This window comes from Protopterus annectens, chromosome 1.part2 (assembly GCF_019279795.1).
Source record: "Protopterus annectens isolate FY-2018-M chromosome 1.part2, PAN1.0, whole genome shotgun sequence".
In the NCBI taxonomy this organism is placed as follows: domain Eukaryota; kingdom Metazoa; phylum Chordata; order Ceratodontiformes; family Protopteridae; genus Protopterus; species Protopterus annectens.
In genome coordinates this window covers 256708902-256736583 of record NC_056727.1, presented here as the reverse complement: position 1 = coordinate 256736583, position 27682 = coordinate 256708902, and the positions used below count along the sequence as shown (strand labels likewise).

Here is a 27682-nt window from a genome sequence, read left to right as displayed (position 1 = left end):
ATGTATTTTCAGTTTCAAATAAATGCGCAGGCTGGTTATCTGTTAGTCCCTTTTACATCTAGCAAATTGAGTTAGCTGGATAGTTCCTTGTTTCAAAGATAAGTTCCCTGCTGGGTGGACAAGTATATCAATGTACTTGCAACACATTCCTTGTGCCATCTTTAGTTCTTTCTTGCACAGGTATGATTCATAGCACTTTTAGGTACATTGTTGTCAGTTTGGTGGTTTAGCCTGTTCCTGCAGAGGTGATAGGTAAGAACCTCAAAGAAGAATCATTTAGTTATTCTTCTACATATTGTAACTTGTTTAGTGCTTGATTGTTTGAGTCAGACCCAAACAACTGGTATATATATATCCCAGGAAAACTGATGCCTTATGAAGGTTATCACATTACGCATGCGTGAACACACACACACACACACACACACACACACACACACACACACACACACACATGTATATTACACACCTTTTATGATGCATATATATCATGTAAAGTGTGTGTGTGTGTATACAGACTCATTGCCCTTTCTTTAATCCAATTTATTTTTTCTTCATATTACATTAATGTCCTTTATTTAGAATTTAGTAATGAAAACAAGCTGTATGTGCTGCATCTTTGATACTGTTTTATGTTTTATTATTACTGTATACTGTTGTTCAGTGGCATTTTAGTAGTCTGTTTCTCCTGATCATGTGACCAGTCTTGAAGTTTATATAATTGTCTGCTTTGATGTTAAGGGGGAGAGGGCATGATTCCTGATACTCTTCTTTGCATGCTGATTTACTAGTTTAAATGTTTTGTTATGAAGCTCTTATAATTATCGTAGATGTTACATGTGATAGTGTTCAATCTCGCCGTTTGTTCTTACACATGGGTTCGGAGCCGATCCTCGGCTCCGTGCCGGCCTCTTGCAAGCTCTGCATCGAGAAGAAGATCGAGACAATCTAATACCCACAATCCCCCTCTGCCTTTACCTCAGATCTAGTTTGCCGCTGCTGCATACGCATCGTTGGGAGCTAGCTCGAGAGTTTCTAAGCTAAGATATAACTTTATTTTGTTATATTTTATTAGGATTCTATTCTATTTGATGTTTTTCAGTGTTAACTGTATGATTGTGTTGTGGTTCCGTTAATTTATTGGTACCGTTAACTTTAATTATCGGTTAAATATTTGTCGGGGCCTACACCCTTCATATTTTACCTAGTTAAGGAAAATTTTACCGGATTTGACAATTTTTCATCGGTTTTGACTAACTTTATCGGATTTGACTGTTTTTACTGGATTTGTCTTTCTTCCCTATAATGTCTGAGAAGGTAAAGTCTGGTTTCAAGCGTTGTCAGTGTGGCCAGAAAATGTCGGTCACTGACAACCATAGTTCCTGTCTACTGCCTTGGCCCTCTCCACTTACAAGAGGATTGCTCCATCTGTCACTCTTTTAGTGGGAGGGTCATGACAGATAGGCGCAGGAAACTAATGGACAGAGGTCTATTGAAACCTGCTTTCCAAGAGGCTCTGGATGCTTCTGACCAGGCATTGAAGTCCTCTAAGGAGTCGAAGACGTCGGAGCCTAAGTCATCGGCTCCGAGCTCTTCTTCAAAGGTTAGATCACCGGTTCCACAGACTTCCGGTGCGAGTGTTGAACTGGTATGGGTTCCTGTGCCTCGTGTCTTGGTACCGGTGATGGAGCTCCCTCCCGACCTTATTGAGGTCGGCTCCGTCTTCGGTTCCTTCGACCCGTTCTTCCTCCAAACTTTCGGATGTCGATGTGGATCGCGTGGTGCAGAAGTTATTGGAGCATTCGACCCTCTCCAAACTTATTTCGGTTTCCACCCAGTTGGTGTCGAAACTTGAAGGCCTCCCTGTATCTCCATCCATTCCTCCTCCGAGACCGATTCAGTCTTTGGAGCCGGAAGAGGCTGATCTACTGATTGTGGAGCCCTCGGGTCCAGAACCGTCCTTTTCTCGGTCTGTTCCCCTCACCTCGACTCCGTCGGACCCGGTACCGGAGTCTCGGAGCCGACGGTCTGTCCTTGGTTCCGGGGCCGAGAGTCGAACCGACGTGTCGGTTCCGACTCTCCCTCGGGCCTCGGCGGATCGATTCGGCTCCGTCCTCGGGTCGATGCCTTGATGCCTGTGTCGGGATTCTTCCCATTTCTTCGAACCGGGGACTCTTGATCGGGACCCGGGGCGTTCGACCTGATGAGGAAGGTGTTGTCTACCCAGACAACCACATCAGTGGAAGCAGTCTCTCCTCCCCATAAAGGGCCTTTGTCTTCATCTGCACCCACGGCCACATCCAAGCGTCGGGCACCAGTGTCTCAGCCACCCCTGGAGGGTGCCCCTCTTCCTCGAGGCTTCTTCGGATGCTCCCCGAGGAAGTCCCTAGGAAGAGATTGTGTAAGAGGAGACACTTGGATTCTCCACAGGAATCCTTGACATCTGATACTGACTTAGATGCGTCAGAGGGTCCCTAAGTCACCTTCAGAAGATGTCTCTTTTCGGACATATTGGAGATCCTGAAGCAGAGTGGTGACTGGCAGTCCTTCCCCTTCTGAGGATGAGTCAGTTCTGCTGAAGGCATTTGGTGCTCGGCCTTCCTCCTCCTGGGTCACTCCGCCTTGACGAACTAATGGAACTAATCGCTCGAAGGCGTGGGAGGCTCCTGACACAGTGGAACCTGTTCCAAGGAAACCTAACAAATACATCACAGCACCTCAGGATAAGTCCTACCTTACAAAAGGAGTTCCAGTAGGCGCTATGGTGGTGGCAGCAGCCACGAAAAAGGAGATGTCGGAGTCTTCGCGTCTGTCCATCCTCCTAATAAAGACTCTAGGACGATGGATAGATACGGGAAGCGCATTTTTAGTTCAGCGGCTTTTTCCATGCGGTCCCTGAACTATTTGACCCATTTTACACGCCTACAGAGGGATCTAGTCAAAGAGTTGGGAGATACCCTCCAGGGTGCTACAGATGCAGCTGTCTCAGAGAAAGTGACAGCGCAACTTAATACCCTAACATCGATTGTTAACTTCGTCCATGAGGCTGATTTCCCACGCAGCCGAAGGTTCGAGTAGGGCAGCAACTTCAGCGATTGCTCTTCAGACAATCCTGGATGCGCCTATGCTCCTTCTGCGGAAGCCTTCAAGTCTTCCTTTACAAACGCCCCATTTGACGGTGCCACTCTCTTTGGCCCCAAGGTAAAGGAGACCCTTACCGGTGTGAACAAGAGGGAAAGACTCTGTCTGCTGTCGGAGTCCGTTTTCCACCCCAACCAGACCGTACCCCAAAGGGCAACGCGGTGGAAAATGTGGTTTCGAAACCCCAAGGATCTTTCTCAGGCACACAGGGTGATGCCCCTCTAGAGGCAGAGGAGGGGCAGAGGTGGAAGACGCCGCCCTGGCGGCAGAGGGGTCCGCAACATCAAGGTGACAGGGAAACACTCCCTGGTAAACCTTTCCAGCACTCCTGAGAGGAGGCCCGACTGTCCTGCTCTGGAGGCAGTCGGGGTCGCTTAGCTTTATACCCTCAGGCCTGGCAAAATATAACTACAGACAAGTGGGTAAAAGCGTGGTTACCAGAGGTTACAACATACCCTTCCTATCCCATCCCATCCCAAAGAAAAGACTCCCAGATGTACCGCCCCATCTAGAGCCAGCAGCCATAGAAATTTCAAAGCTGCTAGAAAAAGAGTCATCCAACCAGTCCCAGCGGACCAGCAAGGATTCGGGACTTACTCAAGGTTCTTTTAGTTCCAAAGAAAACAGGGGACTGGAGGCCCATTCTAGACCTAAGCTACCTCAATACTTTCGTCAGGAAAGAAAAGTTCGAATGGTCACGCTTCAATCGATCCTTCCATTCTTACAGAAGGACGGTGGATGTGCTCAACAGATCTAGAGGATGCATACTACCACATCAAAATGGCCAGGGCATCCAGAGATCATTTGCGCTTCGGCTGGGAGCCAGTCACTTTCAATTTGAGCCCTGCCCTTTGGTCTGACCTCAGCCCCAGGGTCTTCACCAAATGCATGGCAGTGGTAGCGTCTCACTTGAGACGCCAGGGATTCCAGGTGTTTCCGTATCTGGACGACTGGCTCCTTTCGCCACCACCAGCCAACTACTGCAGGCCAGAGACTTTGTTCTTCAACTGTGTGTTCACCTAGGGATCTCCGTAAACTTGAAAATCCTTACTTCAGCCATCACGAAATATCTTGTTCATAGGAGCAGAATTAAACACCGTCAGTTGATTCTGAGGCTTCCCCAGAAAGGATATTATCACTTCAGACTCATATCGTCTTCTACTCTTGTCAAGGAAATCTCCTGCAAAACTAGTACTGAAGGTGTTGGGCCTTATGTCAGCCTCCTTATTGCAATTCCTGGGAAGGCTGCACATGAGAGTCCTACAATGGCTGCTGTTTGCACAATGGTCGTTTCAACAACTACCTCTAACACACGAGATTCTTATAACAAAGACATGCAAAACAGATCTAAACTGGTGGCTTCAAACGTGCAACCTTTCCAAGGGGAGGCCGTTTCTGCTACCCACGCCCACAGTTACGGTGACCACGGACGCTTCCCTGATAGGGTGGGGGGGCATCTTTCAGGGACAGACAGTCCAAGGCGAATGGACCAATTTGGAGTACAATCTGCACATCAATGTTCTAGAGTTGAGGGCAGTGTTTCTAGCGTTGCAACACTTTGCTCCCCTTCTTCCTCTAGGGACTATTGCAGTTCAGACGGACAACATGTCTGTAGTCTGGTACATAAACAAGCAAGGGGAACCAAGTCCTATCAACTATGCAGAGAGGCCATGAGAATTTGGCAGTGGGCGGAGTCCACGGGTCGCTTTCTAATAGCAACGCACATCCCGGGGTCATCCAACGTCATAGCCGACAGGCTGAGCAGAGCAATTCTGTTACCGCACGAGTGGTCCCTAAAACAGTCAGTGGCGAAAAGGATTTTTCGCGTGGGGCCAGCCTTCCTGCGACCTGTTTGCGTCTCCAATGAATGCCAAATGCAGGAGCTACTTTGCCCTATTACCCCTCCAGGGAAGTCCCCAGGGCGCACTGGTTTCTGATTGGCCCCGGGACTCCTGTACGCATTTCCTCCATTTCCTCTGATATCAAAGTTTCTCCAGAAAGCCAGGAACCTACACAGGACGATAATCCTCATTGCTCCATTCTGGCCTCGTCAAATTTGGTTTCCCTTCCTGAAGATACACTGCATTCGGGGACCCTGGATTCTGGACCCAGAGCCAGATCTATTGACTCACTCGTCAGGGGTTCCCCATCCCAGCCCGTCACTCCATCTAGCAGCTTGGCTGCTCCAATTCAACTTAGACAGGTCTGATCTTTTGACACCAGCAGTCCAGGGTATATTGGTGGCTTCGCATAAAGCTTCCACTACTAAAACATATACTAGCAAATGGGCGCGGTTCGTATGGTGGGCGAATACACACCATGTGGATCCTTGTATAGCTCCTTTGAATAAGATATTAGAGTTCTTAATGGACTTATTTCATCAGGGTGCTTCTCCTGCTACTCTAAGAGTTCAATTGGCTGCCATTTCAATTTCCATGTGGAAGAATGTGGAGCTCCTGTTATGGCTCACAGACTTTGTAAAGCCTTTTAAAAGGAGTTTTTCATATTAGACCACCGGTCAGATCTCCGACGTCACCTTGGAGTCTAAATTTATTGTTATCTAAATTAATGTTGCCCCTTTGAACCGCCTCTTCTTGCCCATTAAAATTTTTGTCCTGGAAAACTCTCTTTCTGGTAGCCATTACTTCCGCTAGGAGTATCTGAACTTCAGGCTCTCTCCATCAAGCACCCTTATTTGATCTTTCACTCTGACAGAGTTTCTCTTGAACCAATTCATCCTTCCTCCCTAAAGTGTGTTCTATTAACAATATTAATCAGTCCATTGAATTACCCACTTTCTTCAAAAACCACTCCAACAAAATGGAGTATATGTTACACAAATTGGATGTTCACAGACAGCTAAGATTTTATTTGGATAGAACAAAAGATCACAGAAAAACAGATCAACTCTTTGTGGCTTTTTCTGATAGCAGGAAAGGACTTGCAGTTACCAAAAGAACTCTTTCTAAATGGTTAACGGATTGTATAATCTATGTCTACGATTCTTCAGATCAACCCTTTACACAAACCCAAAGGACATTCCACAAGGTCAGTGTCTACGTCTTTGGCTCATGCAGCTCGCCTACCACTGGACGCTATTTGTGCGGCTGCTACTTGGTCTAAGCCACATACATTTATTTCTCATTATAAAGTAGACAAGGTTTCTAGGGACAGGGCAACCTTTGGTTCCACTGTGCTCAAGAACGTCGTCCCGTGAGTTCCTCAGGATCAAGGAGGTAGGACGCTACCCATGTGTAAGAACAAACGGCGAGATTGAACACTATCACATATAGAAGTTATGTCCTTACCATAGCGTTCCATGTGGAGTGTTCATCTCGCCTTTGTTCTTACAGTCCCACCCTCCCACCCTTAGGAAGAACGTTCTTTGATGCCTGGCCAGGAGCATTGTGCTACTGTTACGATATTGTGTACATAGTTGGCATATATATATATATATATGTGTCTGTTTAGATATATATATAGTTATCTGTAGATTCTTTCTATACATATGTGTATAAGCATGAATGTGCTATTCTGTAGATTGGTTTGCTTGCAAACTAGATCTGAGGTAAAGGCAGAGGGGGATTGTGGGTATTAGATTGTCTCGATCTTCTTCTCGATGCAGAGCTTGCAAGAGGCCGGCACGGAGCGGATGAGCAGATAAGTGCACAGCTTGCAGTCATCAAACTTAGTCAAATACACTTTTGAGATACTGACTTGGATGACTGCAGAATAAATACCAAGCATCTGAGAGCCTATTTCTGAGTCCTGTGGTACTTTGGTAGTTACAATTTTATGTTCACAGAAGGCAGCGTTCACATTGTGCAGCTAGTTTGTAATCTAGTTGACAGCATAGGGGCGTACATTAAGTTTGCATAATTCTTCAGTATTGCCAGCATAAGGGTTAGTGTCAGAAACTGTGACCAGACCGATATAAGTGGCATGCATGGAGTGACCACTGTCCATAGTCTCTGTAACCTGTTAAAAGAAGCTTACTGGTTTTAAGAGATGGGGCCTACCTTTCACAAAACAAAACTGGCTGTGGTCTAGATCAAGTTGCCTATGTCTGGATAAATAAATTCTTTAATAATAAGTTGCATGGCTTTGCATAAATGGCTTGTGAGGCTGATGGATATCTGATTAGTCATGTCTGCAGAGGGAGTGCTCTTGCATAAGGCAGTAACAATGGTTGTTCTACAGACATCAAGCGCAAACCCTGCGGATAGGCTAAGGATAAACAGTGTCTTAAAACTGCATACTCTGCAACGTGTGAGATTGTATGTTGTTTAATCCCATGGAAGTATTATTTTTTGTGTTTGCCATGGATTCTAAGACCTTTTTCGAGGTAATTGCAAGGGAAACTAAATTTTCATAGATGGCAGGGACAGCAGTATAGATAGCCAGAGTAATGATGTTAGCACTAAATTTGTCTGTTAATATATTGGTTATATCTGTGGGGTCAGAAAGTGAGATTTTGTTACAGATGAGTTTAGTGCATTATTGAACATTCTTTATTCATGTCAGGAAATTAAGGAATAACGATTTGTAGTTTCTTTTGAGTCTGCAGTGACTGTAACTTTGTACATTGCCTTATATTTTCTAATAGTGATCTTACGCTCCTTGCTGACATGTTCCAATGTGGTCTTGAGATAGAGGACTTGGATTCATATAACTTTTCAATATTTTTCTTCTTTTGGTATGCAATTTATTAATTTTGGAGTTTCACCAGAGAGGTTTATTCTTGAGTTTTCTATAACATTTAGAATGGATGGGGTCTGACTTTTCTCTGCAGATGTTTAAGTACTAGAAAAAGTCATAGGTGAATCTGTCAGCTCTCTCATGGGTGCATTTGTGGGGGATTGTTGAGAATTTTTTTCATAGGTATTGTACAAGCTGAAGCAGATTTGCTGTGAATAAGTCCTTGAAGGCGGTCTGAGTTGATGGTAGGTGGCAACATTAAGCCTAACAGAGAAGATAACTGATTTGTGGTCAGATTTACCCAAAGACGAGGGGATATGGTACAGGCAGGAGCTAGGTTGGTAGGGACTACAGCAAGGAAATAAGAGCTTATAGTGAGAAGTTTTACAGTTTGTTCCAACACATTAATATTAATAAAGTTTATGAAGTGATGAACATATCCATTTTTAGAGGTGCAAATATGCTAGTCAATACGTGTGCAACTGAAGTCCCCCAACACAAAAACAGACCAACATGTACAGTGTTTATTGAGCAATTGTAGTCCCCAGCAGAAAGGTATTTGGTTTGATGTTTAACCCTTAATGGTGTTAAGATATTTCCATGGTCTTTTAGAGACATTGATGGGAATATGTAGATAGCAATGAAACAATAGTTGGCTTTGTTAAAGATGATTTGGATTTCCAGGTGCTCCAGCTTAGGGCCTTGGGTTATCTGATGTGAAATGATGGTGTTTCTGACAAATACAGATGATTTCTTGTGGTTTCCTAGGGATCAGAAGGTGTGAAGGGTGCTAAGCCATGGTATAGAGGGGAGTGCTGTTATTGCAATGAAACCATGTCCTAATGACTGCATGAATGTGAATGTGTTTGAATTACAGTAGGGTCTCAAGTTCTGACATCATTCTCTTTACACTTGTAGTACTGAGCAGTGCTGCCATGATGTCTGAATCTGAGTTTGTGTTTCCTGTGTAGGAATGTCCAGTAGGTGGGCTCTGCCTAAAAAAAGCACTGTAGCATTCATTTGGGGATACTGCCTAAAAATGCACTGTGATCAGGCAGCAGCTATATTTTACTGTTCATACAAATCATGTAAAACATCACCCTAGAACTCTTTACTTTTTTCTCTGATCAAGTTATTTTGTTACAATTGTTCAGTCACAAATTTGTAATGCATTGCCCCTTTTACCAGTAATTAATCCAGCAACAACCTGAGCAAAACACTGTATCGCTGCTTTATATCCCTCTCAGGGACGTAGCAAGGATTTTTGTAATTGTACACCATCTTGTACATCAGAGTAAACACCTTCTAGAATGTGGTTCCCAATACCAAGTGTAGCAGATCTCAAGGCAGTCAGTGTTTCTGGTGAACATACCTTTCCAGTATATCTAATTGGCTAATATTTTCCTTTAGAGTTAAAACCAAATCACATAGCTGGTAAATGGTTTCTAACTGAGCAATCGCAGCCATAGTTTTTCAGTCAGCCCCCCCAAAATGAAACTTAAAAGTATGTGCCATGGCATTGAGTATGCCACTTGCAACCTCGATTCCTGTTCTCTGTTGCATCAGGCATGCACTTCCTTCCTCATCTCCTCATACTCCCATTTGTCTCCCACCTAATGACTGAATTCTTCACCAGAAGGTATATTGTTCTCGGGGTTCTAATGCCAGCTTGCTATGATTCTCCTTGTATACAAATTTTCTTAACTTATTACTTTTAGTTTTGTTTTGATCTATGCATGGTGTGCCTGCATAACAATTGTGGAAGAGTTCATCTGAATGGCTTATAACCCCTAGACGCCAGTGTAGTTCAGATATTCCTAATTCTTGACACCATGCAGGGCAGTGTTGGTGACTTTACAGGTTACTATGTGAAAGAAGGGCTAGTTCCTTAAGATTTGCAGAGAGCTACTTGCTGTCAGTTAAGAGTAGTGCCTGTTAGTTGATCTTTTATTTAGGAGGTGTGCCTGTTAATTAAATTTTGTATTCCTCAGTGTATGTCTGAAAGGAAGTACTCCATGACCACCACTTTCTGCTCTTGCTGCATCTTATTTATTTCCTTAAGCTTCCTTTACTTCTGTATTAGTAGCTTGTTCATCTGCAACAAAACATTTTCTGACACAATTTCCAACAGTGTGGATCTGTGGTCACCAAATGGGAGAATAGATCTCTTCTAGCTGTCTCTATGGAGAATTTTACTTGCTTCCAAGCAGGAATTCTAAGTCTACCCTTTAAAATAATATCTAGTTCTTAGTGGGGTGGGCTGGGACAAAGGAAACGGACTTGTTACAGTTTTAGCAAGAAAGTCGAAGTGGTAAGTGCTGCAGATAAGCCATCTGATTCCAAAATGTAATTATAGCCTTAAAGTGCCAGATTATGAATGTATTATTCTTTTATAACTTTATTCTTTTGTATTTGATACTTTGTTTTGATCTTGTGCAGACACAGCTATTGTTTATTATGTAAAACTCTGCTCGGTTATCAGTCTTAATTCCTCCTGATAAATTAGACTTATATGGAAACATGTCAAGGGTAACACTTGGCAGTTCACAAATGTACTCTATCAGACATGGGAAACAAAAGCCAAAATTGTATTTGCCACAGGGATTTATTCTCTACCTTAATCATTCAGGATAAATTTACTGTGGAAAATCAGGGGGAAAATACCATGCCTGTGGTACTACCTTTTGAACGTATAATTAATTTTAGCTTTTAGTATGTTTTGACCTGATATAAACAGTCACGGTGTGCAATGTCAGACTGCTTTGTGATATTTGCAGAACCCTTACAACAATTTGCACTTATAAGGGAATACTAGGGTACAGTAAACTACTTGCATGTGAAAAAAATGCACCCCTGCAAATGAAACACAGAAGACAAATTCACATGTACAGCAAGCAGTCCTTTCATACCCAACTCTGTATAGAGCAGTCAGCTGCGGGAGAAAAAAAAGACAAAATAGTGCTGTTTCCATGCTGCCGTATGACTGGAGAGTCCTGTGTGACTGTGGACTAGGCAGTGTGGATCAACTGGTTCAATAGGCACTCACTGGTGGTGAACACCACCCCCAAGGCTGGCTCCCAAGATGGGTCAGTCCTTGTACCCCTCTTCTGACACCTTTATTGAATTATCACTTGCGACATAGGCAAATTTACATTTATATAAGAGCAATCAAACTGTATTAACAAGATCACATTTACAAACATACTTCTCTTATATTGCTATATATCATATAACCTAAGCAGCATTACATAAATTATTCAATTCCTGACCTTTTTTAAAGAAGAAACATTTTTATTAAACTATCACATGTTAAGTTGTCAATCTCGCCTTCATTCTTGCTGGATTGTTGAACGATCGATCCTCGGCTGACACTCGCCACTACTAAAGCCTCGAGCTTATTTCGAGGCAACCCTATATCCCATGATGCTAGGCAATAACTCCCCAGATCTTGCTTGCCATTGCAGTGCGTTTTACCGCTCCTGGTAAGTTTTTTGCTTTAAACTGCGCGAGGCGTTTTACGGCTCCCTGGTAAGTCTTAGAGATAAGAGTGTTCCGTCACCTTTTTTTTGAAAAAAAAATTTCTACCTAGTTATTTCTTTCAATAGTTAACTAACTACCCTTAACTTTATTACTTTTTTATACCTTCCCTTTTTTATCCCTTATATCCCTCCCCCTCCAGTCTTTTAGGTTAGGCCTTAAGCCTGCCCCTTTCCTGTTTTTTCTTAGGGATCCTGTGGAGTGTTTGGGTGTGTCAGTATCCCTATTAATATTTTATTGTTAAATTATAATTTTCGGAGGTGTGTGTGTGTGTGTGTGTGTGTGTGTGTGTGTGTGTGTGTGTGTGTGTGTGTGTGTGTGTGTGTGTGTGTGTGTCTTTTTCTGCTACTTTTGTGTAACCCTCGTGTTATTATGTCGAAGGAACGAAGAAAGTAAGGCAGGCAAGCTTAAGTGTGACTTCGTGCTGTCAGAAATGTCTCTGACAGACGGTCACACTTCTTGTGTCCCTGGGACCCCTGCACCTACAGGACTCTTGTTCAGTATGTTATGCATTCAGTCCAAGAGTCCTGCAGGAACAAACTGATACTTAGGGACTTGTTAAGCCGAGGGCTCCCCGACTAAGTCTGTGTCGGGAGGCCCTCAAACTGTCGGCTCCAGTACTAAAGCCTTGGCTGCTGGCTCCTTGTCTTCGCCTAGATCGGCTCCGACTGGAGCCCGATCCCTGAGTCATTCGGTCACCGAACCCTCACTGCCCCGTGCCGATACCTCTCCTTGCTTGCGCTTCAGGTTGGCTCGCCGGAGCAAGCGTGTTCGGCTCCGTTAGCTCACGACTAAGAAGAGGTCAAGATCCCTTCATTGAAGTCCATCCTCGGCTCCGAGATCTCCCTGCTCTCGCCCGGAGCCATCGGAGCTGATCTTCTCGGTCATCCAGACTTTCAGATCACGACCTTGAGAGAGTGGTAAGTAGGCTATTAAAGTCTCAGGCATTGGCCCAGATGATCTCTAGCCCATCTCATCAGGCGGTGACTATTTCACTACCTATTTTTTCTCCTCGGCTCTCCCTCAGAGTTGAGCCGGGAGCTGGAGAGCCCTGACTGTTGCTTGGCGTGGGCGATCCCTCTCCACCCCGCTTCGCTTCCGCCCGCTCCTCTCTCCTCCTTTCTTCATTGGAGAGATCCGATAGCCTGATCTCTCGTCGGCTCGAGGGGGTGGCAGGCCGGACCATTGTCCCCCCCGTTCTCCCTCTCGGAGGCGTTGGCGCTGGTGAGCTCGGCCCCAACATCGGCCTCGAGCCTTCCCTGTCGGTGCGGCCTGGGGTTCCTACCTCTTGGCCGGGGGCCGGGCTGCCCTGATAGGGAGCCCGAGCCTTGATGTGAGGCGTACTAGCCCCAGGGCTTAGTCAGCGGTCAGCTCCATCAGCTGCTCCCACTACAGTGCCTGCTGATGTCTCTTCTTCTCTCTTGCTCCTGGACCCAGAGATCCAACGCTCAGGTTTCCCCACTGGGAATTTCTTCCTTTCTCTGAGCTTCCCCTGACCTCAGTCAGAGCCTCCTCGTAAGAGGACATGTAAGAGGAAGCATGTGGACTCCCTGAGTCCATTACATCTGACACCGACTTGGTCCCCCTCTGAGGATGTTTCTTTCTCAGACATCCTGGAAATCCTGAAGCAGAGGGGAACTGGTCTTCCTTTCCTTCGAGGAGTCAGCCAATTATTGCCTGGGCGTTGGTTCTCGACCCTCCACCTTCCTGAGTGTCTCCGCCCTTATGGAAGTAGTGGTGTAGTGGCTCGGGCGTGTGTCCGGATTCGGGTGGAACCCACCCTCTGAGGCCATCTAAATTTATTACAGCACCAGTCGACAAGCAATTCCTGACAAAGGTGTACCCGGGCGGATGCCATGGTGGTGGCTGCAGCCACCAAGAAGGAACTAGCTGATCCTTCAGTACCTGTCCATCCTCCTAAAAAGGATTCTAGGACCATGGATATAGAGACGGTAGATGATTTTTTTTCTTCAGCGACCTTTGCCATGGTCGCGCTGAATTACCTGTGTGTCACTTCACCCGCCTTCAGAGATATTCTCAAAGAGTTGGGAGAAGTCTTACAGGATCCATCAGCTGCTGGGTCCCAGGATAAAATAAACTCACAGCTTGGAACCCTGATTGTGCTCTTCCAATTTTTGATTTCAATGCTTGATTTCCTCGAGCGAGGCCGAAGCCACGAGCACAGTGGCAAGGCAGTCGCGCCTGGAGCCGCGGCTGCTGTGTTTTATGTACAATTTCAAAGCAAGTCCTTCCCAATTCCCCCCTTTGATGGTTCGGCTTTGTTCGGACCACCTTGACTAGATGCGAGCAAGATGGCAAGACTCATTCTGCCGTGGAGTCCGTTTCTCCACCCTTCAAGACCATACCCTAAGGGTCAGAAGGGTGGGAAATCGGATGGGTTCATAAAATCTCAAGGAGTCATGTCTGATGCAAGAGATCAGTTTACCTTTAGAGGCAGAGAGGGTAACAACAACAGGCCCTAGGAGGGAGAGGGGTCCATAAAACCAGGGTAGCGACAAACCCTTTCAGCATCCATGAGATGTTGCCCGATTGTCCACCTTCAGAGAGGCAGTGGGAAAGTTTTGCCTGTACCAATAGCCTGGCTTTCCCTTTACTCAAGACAAATGGGTACAGTCGATCATATCCGGGTTACAAAATTCCCTTTATCCAAACCCCAGTACAACAAAGGGAACCCTTCCAGATGTTCCACCGGTCTAGGGAACTAGCAGTATTAGAAATATCAAAGAGCCATCCAGCCAGTCCCAGCAGACCAACCAGGATCCGAATCTACTCAGTTCTTTCTAGTACCACGAAAAGACAGGGGACTGGAGACCAATAGATCCTCAAACTAGCAAACAAGCAAGTAAAGAGAGTAAAGATCGATGGTCACGCTCTCTTCAGTCCTGCCCTTCTGGGCAAGGGACAGCAAGATGTGCTCGGGACATTCAGGGATGATCATCACATCAAAATTCAATTCACAGAGCTCCAGAAGGTTTCTTCCGGCGGCTGGGGGGCCAGTCACTTCACAGAGCCCTGCCCTTTGGTTGGTCTCACAGCCCCCCCAGTGTTCACAAATGTATGGGCTGCGGTTATGCTCACCTGTGCCGGCAGGGATTCCAGGTGTTTCCATATCTAGACGACTGGCTCCTCCTGCCACCACCAGGCATCAACTTCTCCAAGCCAGCTTACACCACACATTCACATTTGCAGAGGGCTAGGAATCTCTATAAATTTGAAAAGTCTGCCTTGTCGCCTTGTCAGTCTATTACTTTTATAGGGACCTACTTACAAACCGCACAACTTTCAGCAAAGTTAACAGACCAAAGAGTCTTAGATATTCAAAACCATGTCCAAATTCTTCTTCAGGCGACAAAATTCAGGCCAGGTTTGTCCTGAAAGTATCGGGTCTTATGGCGGTCTCCATAACACTTCTTCCTTTTGTTTTTTTTCACCGCGTCTTCTACAGTGGATGCTGTCGCCCAGTGTCTTTTTCAGCAACTCCCCATGAACCACAAGATCATGATAACTCAAACTTGCAAAGTCATCTGTCCTGGTGGATATTGTCCCTCAAGTCCATCAGGGCAGACCTTTGTTCCTCTCCCCCGTCGCCCACGGTGACATAGGACACCTCCCTGATCGGGTGGCATTTTCAGGGCAGGATGGTCCATGGCACTGCAGCAACTTTCGAGCACCACCTGCACATAAATGTCCTGGAGATGAGAGCAGTGCTTTTAACGCTGCAAGCCCTCCACGACTCTCTTTCCTAGGGAACTATTAATTCAAACGGACAATATGTCCGTTGGCTTGACATCAATAGGCCAGGGAACCACGTCCCTATCCTGTGTCGAGAGGCACTCAGACTGGCAAATGGGCGATCTCCCTCTCATCGGTTGATATAGCAACGATATCCGGGAGTCCCTACTTCATAACGGACAGGTTGAGCAGAGCCATACTCATGCCAAAACAGCAAATGCCCGACTTCTTCACCCTCTTCCCCTCCAGGCCACCCCTCAGAGATGCTGTAGTCCAAGATTGGCCTCGGGACTTCTCTATGCCTTTCCACCTTTTCAATACAGGATACTGTGCTGGAAACACTTAATTTATTGACATAAAAAAGGGGTTAGCTTTCTACAGAAGTAAATCTGTCTTCTTCAGAACATCATAGCATGGAATCATGGCCTTATATATCATAATTGAAGTAAAAAGCGCCTGCCCTGTTGTCACCTCGTCGGGGTTTTTCATCACTGCCTGTCTGAAACTGTTATCCACGTAGGATAACAATAAATTAAGTGTTTCCAGCACAGTATCCTGTATTCCTGGCGTTCATTCACCTTTGGTGTGTTTGCAATTTTGTTGTTTCGCTGGGATTATCATCTTTATTAAGTAATTCAGAAAGCAACTGCCTTGAGAGCCAAGTTGATTCTCATTGCCCCTTATTGGCCTCGACAGATATGGTTTCCATTCCTACATCATTAACTTTTGGTGCAGCCTTGGTATCTGGACCCAGCTCCAGATCTGTTGACCCATCAGTCGGGGCAGCTGCACCAATCCCTACATTCTCTCAACCTCACTGCTTGGTTGCTCCACTTCCGTCCTTAGCCAGGCTTCCTATGATTTCTAATCCCGTCCGGGATCATATAGTAGCTTAAATCCTCTTCCACCAGAGAAGAAGTAAATGTAAAACGTTTCGTTTCTCCTTCTGGGCAAAGGCAAAATATATATCTTTTTTACCCCCCAATTCATTAGGGTCTTAGACTTCCTAGCAAAAAATTTTCATTCAGGGTCTTCTGCCTCTACAGTAAAGGTTCAGTTGGCAGCCATATGAATTTTCATACAGGCTTATCGGACCACAATATCATGTCCAATAAGCTTTGCAAAGCCTTCCTTAAAGGTGTATATTTACTTAGGCCTCCGATCAAAGATCCTCCACCTCAGTGGGATCTTAATTTAGTCTTAACATCCTTAATTCTCCTCCCCCTTTGAACCTGCGGTCTCCTGTTCATTGAAATTTCTTTCATGGAAGACACTTTTCCTAGTCGCCATTACTTCTGCTAGGAGTATCGAGCTTCACGCCCTCTGCATTCGTCCTCCCTACTTAATCTTCCACAAAGACAGAGTTTCTCTAAGGACTAATCCATCATTCTTACCCAAGGTGGCTTCGTAGACAAATTTGAATCAATCAATTGATCTCACAGTTTTTTTCCCAAACTATACTAATAGAGCGGAGCAAAAGCTACATTATCTAGATGTTCACCACCAGCTCCGGTACTATCTGGATAGAACTAAACAAATAAGGAAATCTGATCAATTGTTTTTATCGTATGCAGAAAATAAGAAAGGCCTTCCTGTTTCCAAGGTAACCCTATCTAGATGGCTGTGTTCTGTGATTACATCTATTTATCAACTCAGAGGCAGGGAATTATCTTCTAAACCAAAAGCCCATTCAACTAGAGCACTAGCTACATCTACAGCCTTTCAAGCTAGACTACCAATAGACTATCTTTGTGCGGCAGCCACATGGGCCTCTCTCTCACCTTTTTGTTTCAGACACAAATTGGACATGGCCTCCAGGGACAGAGCAACATTTGGTTCCACCATTCTTAAGAGTCTGTTCCAATAAGCCACCCAGGATGAAGGTGCTAGGGACGCTGGTCCCATCCAGCAGAGAGATGAGAGAGATTGAACTTAACATTGAAAGTTATGTACCTACCATAACGCTCCATGTTAGTTGTCTTCTCGCGCTTCTTTCTTGCATCCCACCCACCATCCCCCTAGCCTGGACAGACCGAGAAGATCTTCCCTTCTTTGAAGGGTCCTTTTATTCCTTTGTTCACTATCTAGGTGTCCTAGGATATATATATATAGTGTAAATAATTATCTTTGGAGGTTTTTTATTCCTCTTCCTCCTCCTTCCAGTTGGAGGATTTTGTTTTATTGGCCTATGCTAGGTTTTTTCAGCTTCCAAATGAGATCTGGGGAGTTGTTGCCTAGCATCATGGGATACAGGGTTGCCTCGAGCCGGTAAAATAAGCTCTCGAGCTTTAGTAAGTGGCCGAGTCGGAGCAGAGGATCGGCTCTGAACCCATCCAGCAAGAAAGAAGGCGAGAGAAGACAACTAACATGGAACGTTATGGTAGGTACATAACTTCTCATTATGACATAGGCAATTATTCATTTATATAAATGAAAATAAACCACACCAACACAATCCTAGTTGCAAGCATTTTTCTTCACAAACCATACCGACATACTTCCAGTTGCAAACATTGTGTATTACTTATAATCTACCCAATGGTTTTCAGTCAAAAATTACATAGCTCATGTATGTCCTACCTTCTTTTAAATCTCATTTCAGTCAAAAATTACATAGCTCATTTATGTCCTGCCTTCTTGTAAATCTCATTCCTCCACTGTATGCATTGTTCCCGCAATTCCCCTTTTTTCCTATGTAATTTGCTCCTATCCTTTTCTAAAGATCTCCATTCCAGTTGTTTTATCTCTGTTACTTTATTCACTACTTCTAGTATAGTTGGTTTCAATTTTGATTTCCATTTTTTAGTAATTGCTTTTTTGGCTGCCACCATAATTAGACATAGCAAAGCCTTACCATGTCTAGGCAATTCTGATTCTGTGTCCTAACTCAGAAAAATCATCTCCCTCATCACACCAGTCTGCCCACCCAGATGTCCAACAGTGCATCCTGCAGGGAATCCTTAAAGTCTGCCAAATCACCGCACTCCCAGAAAATATAATCCCAATTACCTCTTTCTTCCATGTCACACCTCTAACATTTGCTGTCTACTTGAAGAAAAATTCTGCGGCGTCTACTTGGCATATAAAAGTATGTATGTAAGCATATCCAAGCAAAAATCCTAAATCTTGTACCCCTGTTCTGGATGATGATCTCCATTTCTTTATTTTATCTTCTTTGGTCAAAGCAGCTCCAAAGAGCTGTGGCTAAAAGGTGGTTAGGGCTTGTCATGGTTACAACCATAGGCCCCAATTGGTGGACACTAGTGATGAGAAAAATCTTCAAGTTAGAGAATCTTTCCACACACACACTGGTAATAGACAGTTGTGAGGATTTTACTAACCGGTACCAAGAAACCAAGAAGCCAAGAAGGCAGCAGCGGCAGCATAATCACTGAAGTGAAGGCTCAGCTGTGGGATGAATTTGGCAAAGCTATGGAAAGTACTCTCATAATGGCCTAAAAGAAGTTTGACAAGCCATCTTCTGACTTAGGTGTAGTGGGTTGGACAATGCTCAGGCCATTCTTAACAATTGTGAAGAAATGCTGACTTCATCTGTGGCCATTTTTGGGAGGTAAAAAATCACTTTGAGGAACTCTTGAATCCAGTGGAACTGCCCTTAGGAAGTACCAGTAGCATCTGATAAGATTGGATCCATTTCTGTAGGTGAGGTCACTGAGGTGATAAACTTAGCACTTCACAATGGCAAGGTAACATGAGTGGATGATATTTGGCTGTAAGTACTGAAGGCTGTGAATGTGCTTGGAATGTCACTTTAACTTACATTTGAATGTTGCAAGGAAGGCAGGAGAAGCAGTTTTGGATTGGCAAATTGGGGGTGTATTCCTCCTTTTCAAAAAAAGGGACTGAAGGCTATGCTACAGTTAGAGGCATCACACTTCTCAGCCTCCCTGGGAAAGTTTGTGCCAGGGTGTTTGAAACAACTGGCTGCATCCAGTAGTCAGGCCAATGGTTCAAGAACAGCAGTGTGGCCTATGCCTGTCTTGAAACATAACTGACTCCTTTAGGGGTATTCCTTTCTTCAATTTCTTTCATGATTTTCTTAGGCATGATGTCTGGGTACATTAAAATTTGTGAAGTATCCAGTTTGTGGTTATAAGAGTTGCATTTGTTGCTTGCAGATGATGTTCTCTTGGCCTAAAATGATCTTGATCTCTGGCATGTTCTGGAGTGGTTGATTCTTGAGTGTGAAGTGATTGTGATGAATATCATCACTTCTAAATTCCAGAAAAGAGCAGATTACCTTCTGCAGGTGTGGGAGAAAGTAGCTACTTGAAGTGGAAGAGTTTAAGTATCTTGCAGTCTTGCTCAAGTGAGAGTAGTAAGTATCAGGGGATTGATCATCATATTGGTACAGCTATAGCAGTACGTCAGGCATTGTACTACATTGTGATGTTGTAGTGAAAGCTGATTCCTATGATGAAAGCTGTCAAGTTTAGTAGTCAGTTTATTTTTCCCATCCTTACCTTTGGTCATGAACTTTGGGTAATAACTGAAAGATTGAAATCACAGATGCAGGTGGCAGAAATGATGTTATTGTGTAAGGTTGCTGGGCTCACTCTCCAAGACAGAATGAGGAAGTCAGCAGTCTGAGAGGATCTTGGAGTAGAGCTGCTGCTCCTCAGGATTGAGATGAGCCTGATGAGGTGTTTGGGCATGTAATGAGGATGCCCACTGGCCCCTCCTGCAGGAGGTGCAGTGGGCAGAGCTTCTTGGGTGGAGGACCTGGGCATACCCCAGACATGCTGAAGAGTATGTCACTCATTTGACGTGGAAACAGTTTAGCATCCTCCAGGAGGAACTGGAGATCATTACCGGCATTAGCCAAGTATCGTCTGCCTTCTGTAGCTTGCTCTTATCCTGATCCTAACCAGGATAATTGCTTTGAAATAAGTAGGTAGCCTGAAATATTTTTTTCAGTTATCATTTTTGAATTGTAACTGACAATGGATTTCACAGCTTATCAACATTGTTTGTATTACTACATTATAGCACAAAATGTGGTAGTGTTAGATCTTAATAGACAATACTGAAGCAATGTCAGTCACTTTTGTCATTCAGAATTATGAAGACTTTTGTACTGATCTTATATCCTGTAGTACTGTGTAGTATGTGCACAAAATTATTTCACAATACATGATTTGATCACTGTGGAAATGGTAGCAGTACTGTACATTTTACTGGTTTTGTGATTTCTTGCTGTGTTTGTACACTGTTTCATTCAAGTAAATTTTTTTTTTTTTTTTTTTTGCTGTGGATCTGATACAAATGTGTTCTCATTTTCAGGAATCTAGAAGCTCCAGACTGTCCTGTATACTCTGTCAAAGCTCACAAGGAAATAATAAACTGCATAGATGGTGTAGCAGGGTTAGGAATTGGTGAAGGAGCTCCTGAAATTGTGACAGGGAGCAGAGATGGTAAGTAACCTTAAACTAAGAGAATCACAGAAACTGTCTGCAGATGAGAACTACTAAACTTTCGTAGTCCACGTATTTCCTTCTTAAGCTGCAATTTATTGTTTTTTCTTACACCCTTATACTTTTTTATATCTTTTTTGTACTTGTTTTAATTCCTCCTTTTTCTTAATATGTTCTTCTATTAAAAAAATCAGGTTTTATAGTCTAGCACTGGACAGAGACATTATTATTTTGTAAAATAAACAGAACACATTTCAGTGTCACATCTTATTGTTTTGTAAATGGATTACAGTTGTACTAGGCCTAATGAGTACTAATATTTTTTGCCCTTCTCTGTGATGATCATCAGTCGCCTGTCAGTTGACTATGGCCTATCATTCACCAGGAGCGAGAGCCAACTGAGGAGGCTGTCAGATATTGGGGTTTTTATACTTTTATCCCTACCTTCAGTACTCATGCCCAGTAACACACTTCAGAATTGGCATACAGTGGGCATCAATAAGAACTGCACAGACACTGTGTGCCCCTGACACACACCTCAGTCCCTCACAACTGAAGGTAAGTGAGCTAGCAGTGCTATGTCACTCTTTCTTTGCCCCTGTCATCTCCTGTAAGCTCCTGTGATGTTAGTTGAACATGAGTTGCTTGGGTTGTAGTCAGGGCTTTATTCCTTTACCCCAAAGGAGCTGGCTGATGAGTAGTAATGCTTGACACACACATTTATGTATTTGTGCAGCATTATGATCTCAATAAGTTCCACCAGTAAGTAGTGAAAAGAATGTTCCTGATGATCTGTTTCTTGAAGATTAATAGTAAGTCATTTCAAAAGTTAGCATTAAATTGCATTGAAAATACTGTCAAGCTAAATGTTAAACCATTGGACAAGAGGAGTATTGATTTTCATTAATGTCTAATAGGGATGTAACTTGCAGGTTTAATCAGAATATATCCGTTTGATTTTTCATTATTCAAACTTCAACATTCTGAGACTTCTTTATCAGTGCTGAGAGAGTCCAGAACCATTTCTAAGGCTCGCTAACCTATGATTTCTGTTACAGAGCTGCTGATTTAGTTCCTGGGATTTTTTTTTTGCTTGCTGTACCTGGGACTTTTTTTTTTCAGTATTTTAAGGCTGCAGTGAATTTAAACGATGGTCAAGTATGTTCCTTGAGAAGTTTTAGTGATGTTTGTATTTGGGACTGGTGTTATAGTCCCTGTGACTGTTGTGATAGTGTTGCAGCATTACAAGGTTTCAGGTGATCCCGGAGTATGGATGTGTGTGATCTCAGAAAAACCCTAGTCAGTGTGGTTTCCTTGGTACCTTTAACAGACAGCCTTCTTGTTTTGGTGTTTGAGACAGATGTTACAGAATTTCTGGTTACATCAACTTCAGACTATGAGTGTGTGGTCAAGGTGAACTTATTGACATGGGGACTTGTGTACCTGATGCATATTACTAACGTCTGCTGTAGTTGTTAACTTATAGATTGAGTTTTATTTATTTTTGAATAGCTGCTGACAAGGAATCCAGTTTTTGTTTTTGCAGTGTGTGTGACTTCAATTTACTTTTATGTTGTTTTTTTTTTTTTTAACTTTTGTTATTTTCGTTTAATGAGATTATATACTCATGCACATGCTCAGACATTTTGAGAGGGGCTCTTGACCCCCGTTGATTGTGAAGGTCCATCCACAACCTGTTTTCCCATTTTTACACATGGGATCGGGGTGTCACTTCAACAGTGAAAATCATCTAGAACCAAGGTTTACACCGCTGAGTGACTAGCCATGCTACTGTAGTTCTTCCACATCACATGCACACATGTAGTAACCTTTATTCTTGTGTTCATTGATTGATATACACAATGCTGATGAAATCTTCAAGTAGCATTATGCCTTCACAACCATCAGTAATATGTAGACTACACCTTCTTTGAACTGTAATTATCACTGCATATCAATTTTGTAAAATGCCTTTATTGTATAATTATTTTTCATCTTTGTAAAATATTTTTCTATTGTCTATCTTTATTTATATTTTCAATTGTTAAACTTTGTGGAGCTTTTCTCTCCGGCCTCAGCTGAAAATGGAGTCCCAACCCAGTTGGACTTTCCCGGTCAACAAATGTCAAATAAGTAAATAAATAAATAAATGTACACTCACATCTGTGGGCAAGAGTGTCCAGTCCACATACTGCTTGTCTTTGGAATGTGGAAAGAAAGCAGAGTACCTTGAGGAAACACATGCAAACACAGGGGGGCATGCAGACTCTGCACAGAAGGCACCCCAGCCAAGAATTGAACCAAGGTACCTCTTGCTGTGAGATGACAATGCTATCCACTGTACCACTCTGCCACACCCCATTGGTCCTGAGACTGAGGAACAGAACCATGACTATAGATTCCAGATGTCCTCACCTTTGTCCTGTGACACAGTGAAGCCAATCAACATATAAAGAATTGTTGCCCTTCAGAAATATTCTTTCACTGATGAGAAAGCACTTCCAGTTACAAGAACTTGAGGCCTCTCCTTCCCTGAAAAGGGTTATAGAACATCTGTGACCTGCTGAGCCAGTAGCTATACTTCCAGACTAGTAGGCCTTCTTAGATGTGATTGATGCTGCCTTCTTGGAAGCACATTCCCAACCCCTCTCTGGTTCTATGACACCTGGCAGATTCTGTATGGTACAGAACCCTTACAAATTCCTCCACAAAAACTCCTTTTCATGTGCAGATATAATGTCACTGGCTTTTGATAATCAGATCCCAGGTTGCAGCAGTCTCCGTAATGACAAGTGAAAGTAATTTACTGGACAAATGTGGGGAAAAGTTTTATACTTCTGCCTGACCTAGCTCTTACATGTCAGGAGTCAATCCTGAAATGAATTATTCAAGGTACAAGACACGTCCGCAAAAAAAAAAAAAAAAAACAGTTTATTAAAGATCATGTGCAATTATTTTTCACACTTACATGCAGTCTTTCTCTCTCTTTTTTTTTTCTGGGATGACAGGATGGCTTCTTCCTCTGCAAATCCAGTTTACTGGATATTTTGTTGTTTCATTTTTACTGTTATTTCCTGCTCACAAATTTGGCTGTCCACAGACTTTTGAAGGCAGTACTTCCTGTCTTCACATCATCATGCTTGTTGTTTTGATGCAAAGTTGGATCTTTCCTACACTTTCTGCCCTAGTAGGCTGGGTCTCTTTTCTCTGTTTCTTGTATTCAGGTAAATGTCATACTATGCTGCACATGGGCTGAAAGCAGTATGCCCATTTTTAATGGAACAGGTTTTGCATCAGCATATGTTTTCCGGGCAAAATGAACTAAGAAACTCCTGGTTTAATATCAAATGGGTGATCAGACTTTGTGCAATTCACGGCACTCCCCATTCAGTAGTATTGAATGAACGAACATAGAAATGTGGAAACGCACAACAGCGAATGTACTATGGCATTCGCTGTTGTGACTTTCTACATTTTAATGCAGATCACACTATAGTGGGGATCGGAAATGTACCCTTTCCCTCACTGTAGTGTGATCTCGGAGTTTGTATATATAAGTAACAGGAGTGTGGGGGGGGTGCAGGTGGGGTTTGACCCCTGCAAAAACATTCTTTACTGTGAGTTGGTCAGTACTTAGTTGCAGAAGTGTGGTGAATGTTCGAATTGTGTTGAATTCGAGCATTCACCACTTCTGTGTTCGACATATTTGTCGGTTGCTGCTGTTTTTTTTTTTCATTTCTGTGGTTTGTCAAAATGATAATTCGCATGAAGTGCAATCACTGGAATTACTAAAACATAACATTTCAACCCTGCCAGACAGCAGCACTACCAGGGAACTAATGGATCTTATAATATCCAGCTCCCAGGTAACCAAACATTCCTTGCATTGTGTTTTGATGCCCTGGAGGCTTCCAGCAGGGCCGCAGTCACTGGCTGTATAATCAGAAGGCATGCCTGGTCAAGGGAACAGCCTTTACCAGACCAGGTTAAGTCCAAATTGTTAGATGCCCTTCTAGATAAGGACAAGCTGTTTGGCCCCAAAGCTGAGGAGATTATCAAGAAAATGGATGACAAGGCCAAGTCTATGCAGACTGTGAAGGATTTCTTGCAGGTTCAGCCTCCTAGGTTCAGCAGGAATTTTCCCACAAAGCATTGGTCCCGTCCAGAGAAAACCACGCAGGGACAGACCTACCAGACGCCAGTCACAAACCCAACAGAGATCCAGACAGTGGACCACTGCAACACCTAGGCAGGGGAGTTCTAAGCCCCCTCCCTTCTCCAAGGACTCTCTGTGACTCTGCTCCACCTGCCCCCAGAGATACTAGGAGGAAGACTTTTCCTCTTCCTCGAGAATTGGCAAGCGATCACCTCAAATCTGTGGGTCCTAAAATTATTACCAGCGGGTACAGATTCTCTTTCAAAGAAAGCCCCAGACATTCAGGCTTACCAGATGTACCCGCATAACAGAGGATAGAAGCCATCTGTCAAATACAAAAGCTTTATGCCCAAGGCACTGTATAACCTGCACCAAAGGGAACAGGCTGTAAAAGTGTTTTATTCAAGCCTGTCTATTCCAGGCTCTTTCAGCAAAAACCCTTTACATTGTTTTTCATAAAGAGAGAGTTTCCCTGTGGACTAACCCTTCTTTTTTTTTTTTTTTTTTTAACCTACAGTGGCTTCCGAAAATAACATCAACCAATCCATTTTTGCCAATTTTCTTTCCAAATTTTTCCAGTAAAGGGGAGTATATGCTTCACCTCTTCGATGTGAACAGACAAATACGTTTTTATCTTCACAGGACAAAACAGCTTAGAAAGTCAGCCCAGGTTTTTGCATCTTTCTCTCCAAATTGCCTAGGACATCCAATTTCTGAAGTTATCCTAAGTGGATTACAGACTGTATCTCATGGATTCACTCTCAGAAGGTTATGACATTACCAAAGCCTCCCCAAGCTCATTCAGCTAGATCCACTGCTACTTCAACTGCCTTTTGGTCAAGAACGTATGTTGTAGACGTTTGTGCAGCAGCTACATGGTCCAAGAATTATACCTTTGTTTCACATAAAATATTGGGCATTATATCTAGAAATAGAGCTTCCTATGGTTCAGCAATAGTCCAGAATATCCTTCCATGAGGTCCACCCAACCTCTGCCACATAAGTGAGGAAGGATGAAAAGGACAACATCAGATTTCTAAGTTATGTACTCACCATAACTAGACATCTGTGTTGTCCATTTTCATTCTTCCTCATCTCTCTCCCTTCCAACTCCATCTATTTTTCTTCTGGAAGGCCCTATTGGACTGTGTTTGGAACCTAGTGTTCCAGGTTTGAGCCCTGTCTTTTCTATCTGGCTAAATCTGTTTCTCTTCTGCTTTTGGGAAATGGAGCAGCAAACTCAATCTGAGGCAATAAGGATGGAGTAGGCATTATGGGTAGAGGGAGGAGGTTGAAAGTTGAATCTAACGTCTGGTAAATGCAGCCAAGTTGGATTTGAGGATTGGATCTGGACCCATAAATAAGGAAGAATGAAAATGGCCAACACAGATGCCTAGTTATGGTGAGTACATAACTTAGAATTATTGGTGCATGATTTGAAATAGTTTTTAGATGTGTACAAAGCTTTCAAATAAATGCACATGTTCCTGTGAAATATAATTTCTATCTGGTCTAGCACAGTTATTGTACCTTGTGGAATAATATGTAAATTCTTTCTTGCGTTCCTACTACGGAATTCACTCCTTCCATACCAAATATTTTCGTAAATTGCTTCAGAAGTTTAGCCTGTTTTGTTGTATTTCCCTTCTAGGTCTCACAGATACATCCTCACTGTTGCAAATCAAGTTCCTGTCCCCACCTGTAAATAATATTCCCTGCTAAAGCTGATTATTTGTCCCCAGATTTTCTTAAGCTACATAATAGCAGTTTTTAGGTGGAATATAACTACATGCCACCATAATCCTCTTCCATTGCTAGTAGCCACTAACTACCACAAGTCTACCATTACTATCTTTCATTCCTCTCCTTTATCACTATTGGATCTTCTCTAGCAGTTAGTGTTAGTGGTCCCCTTTTCCTTTGTCCCTGATACTCACCTGAAATATTTAGTTTATCAAATTAACATGCTCATTTTTTCCAAGTGTGTCTTTTGTAGCATTGCTATTTGCACTCTGCATTTCTTTATACAATTCAATATTATTTCCTTTTTGTCTGTAGATGTGAGTCCATTCACATTCCAAAATAATGTTTGGTGTAGCCATTATGATTAGGTTATTATTCCTGCCTATTATATGTGACAGATTTTGTAAATGTCTGTTTCCAGTTATTGTGTTACATGCACCCACTAATGTTTGACAAATTGATGTTTTACACACTTGTTTTTTTTGTCATTTCCATTTGAACCTGTGTAACATTTTACAGGACTTTTTATTATGTGAACTATTTTCCCAAACGGACAACTGTTCACACAGGCAAAACCTAACCTAAAATTAAGGCCATCAGTGCTAAGACTCATGACATAGTCTGGGTTTTTTCTTACAAGTATTGCTACCTGTTCTTGTCTTATCTTAATTCTCCTCCCAGACGTGAAGAAGAACTTGTATGTTTTCAGAAAACATACACTTTTAGCCTTAAGAAAAAGTGCACTGGCTATCTTTAAATAAAACTAAATTATACACTGTTCTAGTAAATATTTCAAAGTATTTCGTTAGCAGAAAAGATGCTATCTCTTATTCACTTTCAGTAATTTCAAATTTTATTTTTTACTGAAGTGCTTGCCCTTGTACATTTTATTTTCAGTTTCTGTTAGTAAACAGTGTCCAGACATCTCAGTTTATTGCCATCACGTTTAGTCACCTTGTTTCCATGGAAACAAAAAATCAAAATGTATCGCTGCCCTCAACTCTAATTTCTCAACTAGCACTGAATGTTTATTTGCTTAAGGGAAAGTATTATGTTTTGGCCTCTTGTTTTTTTTTTTTTTTAACCCACTCGTTCACAGAAAACTTGCCATTTGATTAAGTCAGGGGCATTAATCCAGACATTCACTCATGCAAACGTAAAAGAAAACATCTCAGTTCTACATATATTATAATCGATACACTTTTGCAACCAATCCTCC

The 27682-nt window shown here is 43.0% G+C and overlaps 1 protein-coding gene across 1 annotated transcript in view; it reads left to right on the top strand.

Annotated features, from left to right (window-relative positions):
* The window catches only part of DNAAF10 (dynein axonemal assembly factor 10), an 874610-nt gene that overhangs the window by 351018 nt on the left and 495910 nt on the right, over window positions 1-27682 (top strand). The window contains exon 3 of the mRNA XM_044055954.1: window positions 20434-20564. Coding sequence (XP_043911889.1) covers window positions 20434-20564 — 131 coding nt within the window. The remainder of the gene's footprint in view (window positions 1-20433; window positions 20565-27682) is intronic.